This window comes from Tachysurus fulvidraco, chromosome 25 (genome assembly GCF_022655615.1).
Source record: "Tachysurus fulvidraco isolate hzauxx_2018 chromosome 25, HZAU_PFXX_2.0, whole genome shotgun sequence".
NCBI classification, from domain to species: Eukaryota; Metazoa; Chordata; class Actinopteri; order Siluriformes; family Bagridae; genus Tachysurus; species Tachysurus fulvidraco.
The window spans coordinates 906,652-922,116 of NC_062542.1; the positions used below are offsets into that span (position 1 = coordinate 906,652).

At 45.3% G+C, this 15,465-nt stretch overlaps 2 protein-coding genes across 2 annotated transcripts; both read left to right on the forward strand.

Annotated features, from left to right (window-relative positions):
* Positions 1–1,160: 1,160 nt before the first annotated feature.
* Positions 1,161–3,016, forward strand: LOC113658008. The gene is made up of 3 exons (XM_047808615.1): positions 1,161–1,205; positions 2,155–2,517; positions 2,718–3,016. The coding sequence occupies exons 1-3, from the start codon at positions 1,163–1,165 to the stop codon at positions 2,999–3,001; spliced, it is 690 nt and encodes a 229-aa protein (XP_047664571.1). The 5' UTR covers positions 1,161–1,162; the 3' UTR covers positions 3,002–3,016.
* Positions 3,017–11,275: 8,259 nt separating this feature from the next.
* On the forward strand, positions 11,276–15,148 carry LOC113658002. The gene is made up of 7 exons (XM_027170168.2): positions 11,276–11,410; positions 12,628–12,990; positions 13,245–13,499; positions 13,612–13,696; positions 13,870–13,903; positions 14,021–14,154; positions 14,264–15,148. Exons 1-7 carry the CDS (start codon positions 11,368–11,370, stop codon positions 14,328–14,330), a joined length of 981 nt encoding a protein of 326 aa, XP_027025969.2. The 5' UTR covers positions 11,276–11,367; the 3' UTR covers positions 14,331–15,148.
* The last annotated feature ends 317 nt before the right edge of the window (positions 15,149–15,465 follow it).

The window sequence follows — 15,465 nt, forward strand, 5'->3', positions numbered from 1 at the left end:
CACTGTATTCAATTCAATTCAATTCAAGTTTATTTGTATAGCGCTTTTTACAATAGACATTGTCACCAAGCAGCTTTACAGAACATAAACACAGAGCAGAAGGTAAACATAATTAATGATAAAGGAAATAACGAATAATAAAAGAAATAAGAATTAACAGAATAAAAATTCTAGATTATTATTAGTTGTATATAGTTCACAGTGTGTATGTATTTATTCCCCTATGAGCAAGTCTGAGGTGACTCAGGCAGCAGTGGCAAGGAAAAACTCCCTTAAATTGGTAAAGGAAGAAACCTTGAGAGGAACCGGACTCAAGGGGGAACCCATCCTCATATGGGTGACACTGGGGGTGTGATTGTAATATACAGTCAGTTAAATGTTGTATTGGTGTAAGGTTCAAGGACTTTTGATCTCCTCAGTACCACAGAGTCTAACTGGAGATGTCTCAGGATTCTTAGAGTCGGCTCAGTGGACGTTAGAGGTGTTTAGAATTGCGTATAAGGACAGTATGTAAGGCTTCGTCCCACAGAGGACGTTGGGAGCTGGTACAGTGTCTGGATGCCTCGGGATAGGTACAAAGAGAGAAGCAGTGGAAAGGGATTAACACATCTGCTGTTCATAAAAATGTGCTGGTCTGATGTACTGGTGCATGATATTATGGGATGTATTATGTGTACACCTGACTAAAGAGATGAGTTTTTAATCTACGTTTAAACTGGGAGAGTGTGTCTGCGCCCCGAACACTATCAGGAAGACTATTCCAAAGTTTGGGAGCTAAATAAGAAAATGCTCTACCACCTTTAGTAGACTTAGATATTCTGGGAACTACCAGAAGTCCTGAGTTTTGTGATCTCAGAGAGCGTGAAGGATTGTAACGTGTTAGAAGACTAGTTAGATACATGGGAGCTAAACCATTAAGAGCCTTGTATGTAAGTAGCAGCAGTTTGTAGTCAATTCTAAACTTAACAGGTAGCCAGTGTAGAGATGATAAAATTGGGGTTATATGGTCATACTTTCTTGTCCTAGTGAGAACTCTGGCAGCTGCATTTTGGACTAACTGTAACCTATTTATTAAATTTATTACAGTTTGACACCCATGGTGTGAGTTTTGGGTGAATTGTTTTATTCCAGGAAATACTTTTGTTTCTCACACACTGAAGAGATGAAGATGCTGCAGTTGGTTCTGATTCTGCTCGTGCTGTCTGGTATGAAACATCATCTCACTCTTAGACAGAATTATTCTTCAGACTTTTAATATATGCTGATGGATGTTATAGTGTGTAGGTTCACTTACTGCATCACACACACACACACACACACACACACACACACACACACACACACACACACACACACACATACATTATTCTATACACATTATTCTGTCTAATGCTAGTGAACATTTCATTACTGTCTGATAAAACGCTTCTAATGATGATTTTAAGTGAGGTTCACTTAGTGCCAGATATATACAGAGAGTATAAAGTGTCTTGTGGAGGGCAGAGAAACACTGATGATCTTGCTGCATGCATTCACTATGTGTTGATACATTAACAGTATTATAAAGTATTAACATGATTATTAAATGTATACATATATACAGAAATACTCCTAGATTTATATATTGTTGTAAAGATCAGCCAGCAGAATTTCCCCTTGTTGACACTGAGGGATTGGGGCTGTGAAATGTCCAGTTATGGTATTGTGTAAAGAATTCTCAGAGACAGAGGGTCTCAGTTATATATGCAAATTTATTGAAACTTCCACAGAGAACAAATCCAAACAGTAATCAAAAAACGGAGACAAAAAAACAGGCAAAAGGTCAGAACCTTAGTGGCAGAAAAGTCAAGCAAACAAATCCAAAAAGAAATACAAAATAAAAATCAAAGAGAGAATCACTGAAAGAGGGTGAAAATATTACAATTGTTTGTTTATTTGTTTGTTTGTTAATGTCCCTGTATAAAATGTATGAATATATAGAGGTATAAATGTGTATTGTGTACAGTGCAGTAAAGACAAATATCAGATAAGCTCTAATGGTGTCTGTTAGTTTTCACACTGAAGGCATCGTTCACTGACAAGAGCTTTGATATTAATCAGTTATATAAATGTATAAAATATAAATAAAATGATTTTTCATCACATGTTTTTCAGGTGTTTTCACTCAGGACAGTAAATGGGGTGTGAAATATCCTGATAAACCGATCTGTGCTGTGAGAGGATTCAGTGTCTCCATTAAATGTAGTTATTATTATCCACAAGGTCATCAGGTGATACAAAAGCTTTGGTGCTCGATGAACTCAAACACAGATAAGTGTGAAGACCCACCGTATGTTTACGACAGCTCATCAAACACCAAGTCAGACTTTAAGTTCACTGAAGACGACAAATCAGACTGTACTTTATTAAGCCACAATGTACAGTTCAATTATTCTGGAGTTTACAAATTCAGATTTATTACTAATGTGACCGATGGTAAATGGACAGGTGAACCTGGAGCGACTCTACAAGTTACAGGTAAATATTAATTATTAAATTAAGATCCAAATGATTTATTATCTGCATCATTTTCTTTCCTCAACAAAAGGAATAAAGTAAACGAATTTGTGGACATTTTTCTCTAAATGAATAAATGTTTATTATTAAATAACTAGATTTTTATCTGTGTGAGAAATCCTGTGTCACTGACGTGGCGTCTTTCCTGCTCTCTGAAAAAGATTTAGAGGTGTCACTAATCAGACTCAGTGGAAACGGAACCCTTAAACAAGGAGACTCCTTAAATCTGACATGTGATGTGAACTGCACACACACTTCCTCACAGTTTGTGTGGTCTAAGAACAACCAGAGTGTAAATACATCAGGACCAGTTCTTCACTTTCCTGCTCTAACCCTGAGGGATTCTGGGAATTACACCTGCACTTGGGGAAGCGGTGAGACGCCAGGATCTGAAACCATCAGCCTTCACGTGGAGGGTGAGTCCATCTGCTCACAACATGTGTAAAATTATTAGTGCAGGAAAAAATAAACTTGTATTGACTTCAATATTTAAATGTACAAACAGTTTTACTGTAAAAGCAGCACAACATGTTGTGTTTTATTGTTTACTTTATTCTGTACCATATTCCTTATTTAGAACTATTTTGTGAAGAGAAGAAAAAATTTGACACAATAAAGGAAGTGAAATATATTACTCACATTTCACAAATGTGTGTGTGTGTGCGCGTGTGTGTATGTGTGTGTGAATGTGTGAGTGCGTGTGTGTGTGTGTTTGTGTGTGTTTGTGTGTGTGGGTGTGCATAATAAAAAACAATTTAATCTATTGAGGAGATTTTATCTGTCATGATGTGACACGGTGAAACAAAAGCGGGTGAGGATCCAAACGCAGTTTAAGGTTTTTAATAAACAAAACACAAACAAACAGGCAGGCAACGCGGAACAAACAGGAAACGGGAACACGGACATGCACACACCAACAACGACCAACAACATTGAAGTGAACAGACAGAGTATATATGGTGAACGAGAACCAATCACAAAACAGAGACAGACAAGGACTAAGACAAAACACCTGGGGAAGAGATTGAATGTAATTAGTGTCCATGGTAACAGATAGGTGGGCGGGGTCAACAATTAACATCAGGGAGAGACGGCAGACAGAAACAAGGGGAAAACACAGACAGACACATTACAGAGCCCCCCCCCCCCCACGAGCGGCTTCCAGACGCTCCCAAGTCCACAAAAACCAGTCCAGGAGGGTGGAGCGAAGGTGTAGCCAGGGTGGGAGGGCGGGTCGGGTTCGTGTAGTGGTGGCGCCCGCTGAGCAGGAGGCCAGGGCGGCGCCAGCAGAGCAGGAGGCCAGGGCGGCGCCGGGAGAACAGGAGGCCAGGGCGGCGCCGGGAGAACAGGAGGCCAGGGCGGCGCCGGGAGAACAGGAGGCCAGGGCGGCGCCGGGAGAACAGGAGGCCAGGGTGGTGCCGGAGGCAGAGCCAGAGACCAGAGCAGGACCGGAGACCAGGGTGGTGCCGGAGGCGGAGCCAGAGACCAGAGCAGGACCGGGGACCAGGGTGGTGCTGGAGGCGGAGCCAGAGACCAGAGCAGGACCGGAGACCAGGGTGGTGCTGGAGGCGGAGCTGGAGGCCAGAGCAGGACCAGAGACCAGGGTGGTGCTGGAGGCGGAGCCAGAGACCAGAACGGAGTTGGCAGCCAGGGTGGTGCTTTGGGCCTATGAACAGGGACAGGAGGTAGAAGGGCTGGCAAGTCCAGCGAAGCAAAACACAGGAAAACAGAAACATGCATAGGTTCAGGCCAGGCAGAGAGTTCAGGTAGTTTGGGTGTCATGATGTCGACCACGTTCTCTGACTCAGTCATTTCGGTCGACCCGGCTGAGTCGGCTGGTTCCGTCAGCTCGGCCGGTTCCTTCGACCCGGTCGGTTCCATCGACCCGGTCGGTTCGGCAGGTTCCGTCGACCCGGTCGGTTCCGTCGACCCGGTCGGTTCGGCAGGTTCCGTCGACCCGGTCGGTTCCTTCGACCCGGTCGGTTCGGCAGGTTCCGTCGACCCGGTCGGTTCGGCAGGTTCCGTCGACCCGGTCGGTTCGGCAGGTTCCGTCGACCCGGTCGGTTCGGCAGGTTCCGTCGACCCGGCAGGTTCCGTCGACCCGGTCGGTTCGGCAGGTTCCGTCGACCCGGTCGGTTCGGCAGGTTCCGTCGACCCGGTCGGTTCGGCAGGTTCCGTCGACCCAGTCGGTTCCGTCGACCCAGTCGGTTCGGCAGGTTCCGTCGACCCGGTCGGTTCCGTCGACCCGGTCGGTTCGTCAGGTTCCGTCGACCCGGTCGGTTCGGCAGGTTCCGTCGACCCGGTCGGTTCGGCAGGTTCCGTCGACCCGGCAGGTTCCGTCGACCCGGTCGGTTCCGTCGACCCGGTCGGTTCGTCAGGTTCCGTCGACCCGGTCGGTTCCGTCGACCCGGTCGGTTCGTCAGGTTCCGTCGACCCGGTCGGTTCCGTCGACCCGGTCGGTTCGGCAGGTTCCGTCGACCCGGTCGGTTCCGTCGACCCGGTCGGTTCGGCAGGTTCCGTCGACCCTGTCGGTTCCGTCGACCCGGTCGGTTCGGCAGGTTCCGTCGACCCTGTCGGTTCCATCGACCCGGTCGGTTCCGGCGACCCGGCTGGTTCCGGCAACCCGGCTGGTCCAGCTGGCGGCTTAGGGATGCCGGCCGCCCGAGCCGACCTCATCGGCGTATTCGCCAGTTTGGAGACCAGCCGGTTAGCACGGACTTCAGCCGAGCTCGCCGGTACGGTAGCCATGGGAACTGGCTCAATCACGGATGTGCACGGGACTGGTCTGGGCGGAGGCACTGTGGAGCATTCGGGCGTCCGTGGCTGATTACACTCTGTGGCCCACGGATCCCGATGCTTGCTGCCCCCCCCCAAAAAATACTTACGGCCGGCTTCCGACTCTACAGTGCTCAAGGTTAGCGTGGACCCGTCCAGGAGCAATGCCAGGTTGACGAACTCTGAGAATGTTTTGATCTCCCGGGTAGACGGCATCAGATACCGCAGTATATCCCTTAGTCCATGCTTAAAAATGTCTTTTAGGGCCTTCTCCCCAAAGTTGACCTCATTGCATAGGTCCACGAATACCTCCGTATACTCCTCAACTGGGGCGTCCTCCTGACGTAGGCAAAACAGGAGTTCTGCTGGATCCATTGGAGGTTGGTCGTTCTGTCACGATGTGACACGGTGAAACAAAAGCGGGTGAGGATCCAAACGCAGTTTAAGGTTTTTAATAAACAAAACACAAACAAACAGGCAGGCAGGCAACGCGGAACAAACAGGAAACGGGAACACGGACATGCACACACCAACAACGACCAACAACATTGAAGTGAACAGACAGAGTATATATGGTGAACGAGAACCAATCACAAAACAGAGACAGACAAGGACTAAGACAAAACACCTGGGGAAGAGGTTGAATGTAATTAGTGTCCATGGTAACAGATAGGTGGGCGGGGTCAACAATTAACATCAGGGAGAGACGGCAGACAGAAACAAGGGGAAAACACAGACAGACACATTACATTATCCTTGTTTTATTGCTTTATATTCTTTAGGGTAATAAACATTGTGTTATGGTTTCTTTTCTGGGAAAAGCCGTTTTTCATCTATTTCAAGCTAAACTAAAGTTTGTTTCCATATAAAAAGGTTGAACATTATATCAGGTGCAGTTAATTTATCAATAAATATTCACTTTGGCCCGTGACTTTATCTAAATTTTGGCCCAATGTGAATTTGAGTTTGACATCTCTGATCTATTTGGTGTGTTAAATCAGACAGTAAACTGAATACTACAGTACACGAGTACATACTGAATACTACAGTACACATGAGTACATACTGAATACTACAGTACACATGAGTACATACTGAATACTACATTACACATGAGTACATACTGAATACTACATTACCATTCTCCTGATTTCTGCAGGCCGTGAATTCTCCTTCATTGCGCTCAAACCACTTCCCAGGTAATGTTACTTGAACGTAATGATTAAATTTGAACACGTAGAATTCGCCAAACCCTGAAAGCCTGCAGAAATCACCCAATCACAAAGCGGACTGGCTCCGTCTCCATAGCAACGGTTGCTGAGGCTCACGGTTAACGCGGGCGTCCGCATTTGTGATTGGGTGATTTCTGAAAGCTGCAAATTCTAAGTGTTCAAATGTGATCATTACATTCAAGTAACATTACCTGGGAAGTGGTTTGAGCGCAATGAAGGAGAATTCGGTGCGTCATCAGGTAGTTTTAGCTGACGTCGTCAACACAGTAAAAGTAGATAAGGCTCATGGGTAATGTAGTATTTAGTTTACTGTCTGATTTAACACACCAAATAGATGGAAAAACGGCTTTTCTCAGAAAAGAAACCATAACACAATGTTTATTAGCCTACAGAATATAAAGCAATAAAAACAAGGATAAAATCTCCTGGTTAAATGTTGAGTAACGTAGTGATTAAAGTTTATGAGCAAAAACAGTTTCCGAGTGGCAGAAAGAAAAACGTGGTGCAGACACGAAAGATGCTGAATGACACGAACTGCTGTGAGACTGGTTGTGAGACTGGGTTGGTGTGTGTGTGTGTGTGTGTGTGTGTGTGTGTGTGTGTGTGTGTGTGTGTGTGTGTGTGTGTGTGTGTGTGTGTGTGAGTGTGCATAATAAAAACCACACACTTCTCACCATCGTCCTCGTGTTTGTGATCATAGTGACACTGGGTAAAAGGAAATAATCTTTAGAAAATAAACTATATTTCAGCAACACAAAGCTGAGTTCTTACTGAGATGAAGATAAAGATGAAGATAAAGAATTATTCTTCAGATGTTTGATTAATGTTACGGTTCATCCATTGACTCATTGTCTTATACACAAGAAAGACATAAAATTCTATTAAAGTGGTACAACACAAGGAAGTACAAAAGTAAATAAAAGTAAAATTAAATAAAAGTAAAATAAAATAAAATAAAAAATAAAAATTAAATAAAAGTAAAGTTAATACAGGATTCGAAAACCCACAGCAGAAAATAAATCCTGCTGTTTAATGGACAAATACAGAAGTAACAAATCTATTTCAGTTTTCTGTTCACACACAGTTTCATTTAGGTGGATGATCACTGTTGGTGCTTGAGGTCTTTAAATGTCTGTCACATGATATCGACCTCGCTCGACTTTATACATCATCATATCTACTGCAGAGATGTGGAACGTCTCCATATTAATGTGCCTTTGGAAAGGGAGATCGTAATCAAAATCATATCTGATGGTCAAATCTCCAGATAATTTGTGTGTACACTTTACTTCTGCCCCTCCTTGAACCGCCACCTTATTGTGGTGGAGGGGTTTGCGTGCCTGAATGATCCTAAGAGCTATGTTGTCTGGGGCTTTCTGCCCCTGGTAGGGTCTCCCAAGGCAAACAGGTCCTAGGTGACAGGCCAGACAAAGAGCGGTTCAAAAACCCTTTATGAAGAAAATTATAACAAGGTCCGTGAATGGCCCGGTATGGCGCAACCGGGGCCCCACCCTGGAGCCAGGCCCGGGGTTGGGGCTCGCATGCGAGCGCCTGGTGGCCGGGTCTTACCCCACGGGGCCCGGCCGGGCTCAGCCCGAAGGAGCGACGTGTGGCCGATCTCCTGTGGGCCCACCACCTGCAGGAGAAACCGTAAGGGGCTGGTGCAATGTGGATTGGGTGGCAGTCGAAGGCGGGAGCCTCGGCGACCCAATCTCCGGACACAGAATCTGACTCTAGGGACATGGAATGTCACCTCGCTGGGGGGGAAGGAGCCTGAGCTGGTGCGGGAGGTTGAGAGATACCGACTAGAGATAGTTGGGCTCGCCTCCACGCACAGCTTGGGCTCTGGAATCCAACTCCTCGAGAGAGGCTGGACTCTCTACTACTCTGGAGTTGCCCGCGGTGAGAGGCGGCGGGCTGGTGTGGGCTTGCTCATAGCCCCCCAGCTCAGCAGCCATGTGTTGGAGTTCACCCCGGTGAACGAGAGGGTCGTTTCCCTGCGCCTTCGGGTCGGGGAGAGGTCTCTCACTGTTATTTGTGCTTATGGGCCAAATGGCAGTGTAGAGTACCCGACCTTCTTGGCGTCTCTGGGAGGGGTGCTAGAAAGTGCCCCGACTGGGGACTCCGTCGTTCTACTGGGGGACTTCAACGCTCACGTGGGCAGCGACAGTGACACCTGGAGGGGCGTGATTGGGAGGAACGGCCCCCCCGAACTGAACCCGAGTGGTGTTCTGTTATTGGACTTCTGTGCTAGTCACAGTTTGTCCATAACAAACACCATGTTCAAGCATAAGGGTGTCCATCAGTACACATGGCACCAGGACACCCTAGGTCGGAAGTCGATGATCGACTTTGTGGTTGTTTCGTCTGACCTCCGGCCGTATGTCTTGGACACTCGGGTAAAGAGAGGGGCGGAGCTGTCAACTGATCACCACCTGGTGGTGAGTTGGGTCCGATGGCAGGGGAGGAAGTTGGACAGACTTGGCAGACCCAAACGTACTGTGAGGGTCCGTTGGGAACGTTTGGCAGAGTCTCCTGTCAGAGAGATCTTCAACTCTCACCTCCGGCAGAGCTTGAACCAGATCCCGAGGGAGGTTGGAGACATTGAGTCCGAGTGGACCATGTTCTCCACCTCCATTGTTGATGCAGCCGCACGGAGCTGTGGCCGTAAGGTCTCCGGTGCCTGTCGTGGCGGCAATCCCCGAACCCGGTGGTGGACACCGGAAGTAAGGGATGCCGTCAAGCTGAAGAAGGAGTCCTATCGAGCCTGGTTGGCTCGGGGGACTCCGGAGGCAGCTGATAGTTACCGGAGGGCCAAGCGAGCTTCAGCCCGGGTGGTTGCAGAGGCAAAAACTCGGGTCTGGGAGGAGTTCGGTGAGGCCATGGAGAAGGACTATTGGTTGGCCTCGAAGAAATTCTGGCAAACCGTCCGGCGTCTCAGGAGGGGGAAGCAGTGCCCTGCTCACACTGTTTACAGTGGGAGTGGGAATCTGCTGACTTCGACTGGTGACATCCTCAGACGGTGGAAGGAGTACTTCGAGGATCTCCTCAACCTCACCAACATGTCTTCCATTGAGGAAGCAGAGGCGGAGAGCTCGGTAGTGGACTCGTCGATCCCCCAAGCTGAGGTCACTGAGGTAGTTGAGATGCTCCTCAGTGGCAAGGCACCGGGGGTGGATGAGATCCGCACTGAGTATCTTAAGTCTCTGGATGTTGTGGGGCTGTCTTGGCTGACACGCCTCTGCAACATCGCGTGGCGGTTGGGGACAGTGCCTCTGGACTGGCAGACTGGGGTGGTGGTCCCTCTGTTTAAGAAGGGGGACCGGAGGGTGTGTTCCAACTATAGGGGGATCACACTCCTCAGCCTCCTCGGAAAAGTCTATGCCAGGGTACTGGAGAGGAGAATTCGGCCGATAGTCGAACCTTGGATTCAGGAGGAACAATGCGGGTTTCGTCCTGGTCGTGGAACACTGGACCATCTCTATACCCTCACCAGGTTGCTGGAGGGTTCATGGGAGTTTGCCCAACCAGTCCACATGTGTTTTGTGGATCTGGAGAAGGCATTTGACTGTGTCCCTCGTGATGGCCTGTGGGGGGTGCTCTGGGAGTATGGGGTCCGGGGCCCTCTGTTAAGGGCTGTCCGGTCCCTATATGACCGGAGCAGGAGTTTGGTTCGCATTGCCGGGTGTAAGTCAGACTTGTTCCCGGTGCATGTTGGACTCCGGCAGGGCTGCCCTTTGTCACCGGTCCTGTTCATTATTTATATGGACAGGATTTCTAGGTGCAGTCGGGGGCCGGAGGGAGTCAGGTTTGGGGACCACAGGATTTCGTCTCTGCTTTTTGCAGATGATGTTGTCCTGTTGGCTTCTTCAAATCAGGACCTTCAGCATGCACTGGGACGGTTTGCAGCCGAGTGTGAAGCGGCGGGGATGAGAATCAGCACCTCCAAGTCCGAGGCCATGGTTCTCAGCCGGAAAAGGGTGGCTTGCCCTCTTCAGGTTGGTGGAGAGTTCCTGCCTCAAGTGGAGGAGTTTAAGTATCTTGGGGTCCTGTTCACGAGTGAGGGAAGGATGGAGCGGGAGATCGACAGGCGGATCGGTGTATCTTCCGCAGTGATGCGGTCGATATACCGATCTGTTGTGGTGAAGAGAGAGCTGAGCCGCAAGGCGAAGCTCTCTATTTACCAGTCGATCTACGTTCCTACCCTCACCTATGGCCATGAGCTTTGGGTCATGACCGAAAGGACAAGATCCCGGATACAGGCGGCCGAAATGAGTTTCCTCCGCAGAGTGGCTGGGCGCACCCTTAGAGATAGGGTGAGGAGCTCAGTCACTCGGGAGGAGCTCCGAGTAGAGCCGCTGCTCCTCCACATTGAGAGGGGTCAGCTGAGCTGGCTCGGGCATCTGTTTCGGATGCCTCCTGGACGCCTCCCTGGGGAGGTGTTTCGGGCATGTCCAACCGGGAGGAGGCCCCGGGGAAGACCTAGAACACGCTGGAGGGACTATGTCTCTCAGCTGGCCTGGAAACGCCTCGGTATTCCCCCGGAAGAGATGGAGGAAGTGTCTGGGGAGAGGGAAGTCTGGGCATCCCTGCTTAGACTGCTGCCCCCGCGACCCGGCCCCGGATAAGCGGTAGAAAATGGATGGATGGATGGACTTTACTTCTGGGTCAAAACGGATGTATAAGAACATGTGTGTGTGTTCAGAAGACCTCAACTTCCTGTGTTGAACAGTTTGACACCCATGTTGTGGGTTTGTAGATATTTTTCAGGAAGTACTTTTATTTCTCACACACTGAAGAAGAGATGAAGATGCTGCAGTTGGTTCTGATTCTGCTCGTGCTGTCTGGTATGAAACATCATCTCACTCTTAGACAGAATTATTCTTCAGACTTTTATTATATGCTGATGGATGTTATAGTGTGTAGGTTCATTTACTGCATCATACACACACACACACACACACACAAACGCACACACACGCACACACACGCACACACACACACACGCACACACACACACACACACACACACACACACACACATACACACACATACACACACATATGCACACACACGCAAACAGACACACACACACAGACAAAGACACACACATGCAGACACACACACACATATACGCACACACACAAGCACACACACACACACAGACACACACACACACACATACACACACACACACACACACACACACACATACACACACACACAGTCTAATGCTAGTGAACATTTCATTTTGATCTGATGAAAGATTTCTGATTTAGCAGTAAGTAAGTTACAATATCATGATCATTAATAAGAAATAAAACACAACATTAGTAAAATAATTAAAACCATTTAAATTGCTCAGGTCCTGGGCTCTGAGTGCACTGTTACGATCCTGATATACAGAATAAATGATAAATTTGCTTCTTTTAAACACATCATTCAGGATAATTGAACAAGATTATGTCACTACAGGGCTGTGGATTAGAAAGAGTTTTAAACCTTGTTAAGTTTTGCACTCTTACTCATTACATTACGACATCCCCCGAACTACCTCTTGTTTTATTGAAGCTATTACAGTATATTTAGGTGTCATGTCATTATGTACAATGTGTTCTATGTTGGAAGTTAATAGTGTTAGTGTGGGATGTACTGAGCCGATGCTTGTTCCAGTTTCTACATAAAAGTGAAGAGAACTGAATATGAACTCAACAAACATGTTTGTTTTTTACTCTAAAAGATAAATTAGTGAGTAAAATCCAAACTAGTTCTAGATCTAGAAGTGTGAGTTTGTGTGTGTATATTGTGTACATAAACCACAGGTCTGTCGTGTCTCTATCATTAGAAATGAGTCGTCGTGTTTCTTTATAACATTCTATAACTTATAACATCTGATCATTTTTATAACCTATAAAATGTAAAAAGTGTGATAAAAAGTACTGTACAGATATTAAATAACTTTTAAATGTCTGTGTGTTTATATATCTACACACTGTGTACAGATACACACACAACATATAAATCTTCATCGCTCTCTTTTAATCTCTATTTATTTCTACACAGGTGTTTTCACTCAGGACAGTAAATGGGGTGTGAAATATCCTGATAAACCGATCTGTGCTGTGAGAGGATTCAGTGTCTCCATTAAATGTAGTTATTCTTATCCACAAGGTCATCAGGTGAAACAAAAGCTTTGGTGCTCGATGAACTTAAACACAGATTTGTGTAAAAACCCACCGTATGTTTACGACAGTTCATTAAACACCAAGTCAGACTTTAAGTTCACTGGAGACGACAAATCAGACTGTACTTTATTAATCCACAATGTACAGTTCAGTTATTCTGGAGTTTACAAATTCAGATTTATTACTAATGTGACCGATGGTAAATGGACAGGTGAACCTGGAGCGACTCTACAAGTTACAGGTAAAATGTATAAAATTAATTAAAGATCCAAATGATTTATTATCTGCATCATTTTCGTTCCTCAACAAAAGGAATAAAGTAAATTATTTTGTGGACATTTTTCTCTAAGTGAAGTGTGAAAGTAAATTTGGCTCTAGTTTTAATTTGATGAAAAAATCTCATGTAGCTGATGTTTTTTATGAAATAACTAGATTTTTAACTGTGTGAGAAATCCTGAGTCACTGACGTGGCGTCTTTCCTGCTCTCTGAAAAAGATTTAAAGGTGTCACTAATCAGACTCAGTGGAAACGGAACCCTTAAACAAGGAGACTCCTTAAATCTGATGTGTGATGTGAGCTGCACAAACACTTCCTCACAGTTTGTGTGGTCTAAGAACAACCAGCGTTTATATACATCAGGACCTGTTCTTCACTTTCCTGCTCTAACCCTGAGGGATTCTGGGAATTACACCTGCACTTGGGGAACCGGCGAGACGTCAGTATCTGAAACCATCAGCCTTCATGTGGAGGGTGAGTCCATCTGCTCACAACATTCCTGAAGATTTAATATCAGACTAACATGACCTGCTCTTACGCTCATGTAGCAAGTGACATTTTTAATTCTGTTGACTTTTTTTAACAGGTGAAGGGTTTGATCAATGGAAAATCTGGATCATTATTTTGATTATTGTGATTTTGGTGATCATGGCCGCTGTAATTTATCTCAGGTAAATTTAATTGTGAATCATTAACTTAATACCAATTCCCAAATCAAATGATCTTTAAACCCTTATTCTAAGTTCTATTTGGGAAAAGTGCAGGACATTTAAATCACGACCATAGAGTTCATTAAAAAGAGAGAGCTATTACTGTGCACTGTGTGTTTTGCTGCTTCCAACAGGAGGAAACATGAGAGAGGTGAAGAGAACACACAGGTATGAGCTTTAGAAAGAAATCACAAACTCAGCATTAACACAGCATGAGTGAGTGTGAACACAGGAACACTTCAGAAGTGATTGTGATTATTATTATTATACTTCTTATGTTACCAGGATGGAGCAAACACACACAATAAACAGCCGAAGCCACAGCCGAGCTCTGTTCCTCAACTAGATGATGAAACATTGCCTGAGGAGGAAGTGACTTACGCGAGAGTGTGTATCAAAGACAAGAAAGTAACACAAGGGTGAGTGCTAAAGTCTGTCTCACACTTATCACCAAAAACAACTAAAGTGTCCAACACAAAAAATGTGTGTGTGTGTGTGTGTGTGTGTGTGTTGTGGTTTGGATTTTAGGTGTGCCAACACAGAGCAACAGAAAGAGGACGATAGTGTCATCTACAGCGCTTTCATTAAATCCTGATCACATTATTACATCTCCATCAAACTCATCAGAACTGTAAAGATTTCTGTGGGAACCTGTGAGAAGTTTAATATGAATATAAAATACATCTCATCAATTCCAGATTAGTGTTTATTCATATCATTAAGTGAGAGCATCTCGGTGTTTGACCCTTGATTAGAACATTGCCTTTAGTTTAATATTCACTCTGGCTTTTATTCCTTTATTAATTGTTCAGTCATGAGCAGAACATCATGTACACACACAAGAGCAATGTAGAGCAATAAGCAGCCAGTATGACTACAGGAACCAGAAGGAACTTCTCACTTAACCGCTGTTAAAAAAAAGTTCCTCTAAAGTGATAGAGTTCAAACACCAGCAGATCTGTTTTTTGTAGTAAAAAAAAACTCTTAAAAATACTTTGAATTTCAATAAATAACGTAAATCTGGTTTCAGCTGTTTACCATATTTATAGTGCACGGACATTTTTACCCTAAAGATTATAAATTCTGATTCTCTGTGACCATTAATGCAGGGGCTAAATCACAGAAATCATCACTGTACATTCTTAACTCTAGAACATATAGATGCTTTTGTAAAGTAATTAATAAATGTTACTGGTAATTTCTTATTTTAATGGATCGTGGGATTCTGCATGAAAACCTTAAACCTCTGTTTATTAGACATTATGACTGTTTCATGGAACACATCACTTTATCAACTTCTAAGCTGTTTAAAGCAGGACAGTGATGTAATTTTTGGACTCCAGACTTTACGGATTTCTCGGATTTCTTCACTCGATTCACTGATCCTGTTGTGTACGTCGTGTCTTTTGTAAAAATAAAATCTCGATGCTTCTTAGACTTGTTGGATTTTTGTGAGTCCATGTGTGTTTTAGACATTTGGTTTGATTAAGTTTCCATTACCATCATTTTTTCCAGAGACACAATGGAGCTGCTTCATTAGCTTCTTTATAACCAGTCAATTAGACAGACCATTAAACCACACACACAATATTAATGTACAATAAATTATTTAAATAAAACAACTTTTTTTTAAAAAAAATTTGGTGTGACTAAAGTTCCCTAAAGAAAAGGTGTTGGATGTGAAAAAAATAGCTTTGGAGGCAAGCACGTTCCCATAACAACGAAGCTAA

Bases quoted from the DNA above. Each gene is read 5' to 3' on its own strand.
- LOC113658002 (XM_027170168.2), top strand. From the start codon at position 11,368: ATGAAGATGCTGCAGTTGGTTCTGATTCTGCTCGTGCTGTCTG. The intron at 13,697-13,869 runs GTAAATTTAATT...TGCTTCCAACAG, and splicing joins GCCGCTGTAATTTATCTCAG to GAGGAAACATGAGAGAGGTG. The intron at 13,904-14,020 runs GTATGAGCTTTA...TTATGTTACCAG, and splicing joins GAGGTGAAGAGAACACACAG to GATGGAGCAAACACACACAA.
- LOC113658008 (XM_047808615.1), top strand. From the start codon at position 1,163: ATGAAGATGCTGCAGTTGGTTCTGATTCTGCTCGTGCTGTCTG. The intron at 1,206-2,154 runs GTATGAAACATC...CATGTTTTTCAG, and splicing joins GATTCTGCTCGTGCTGTCTG to GTGTTTTCACTCAGGACAGT. The intron at 2,518-2,717 runs GTAAATATTAAT...TCTCTGAAAAAG, and splicing joins AGCGACTCTACAAGTTACAG to ATTTAGAGGTGTCACTAATC.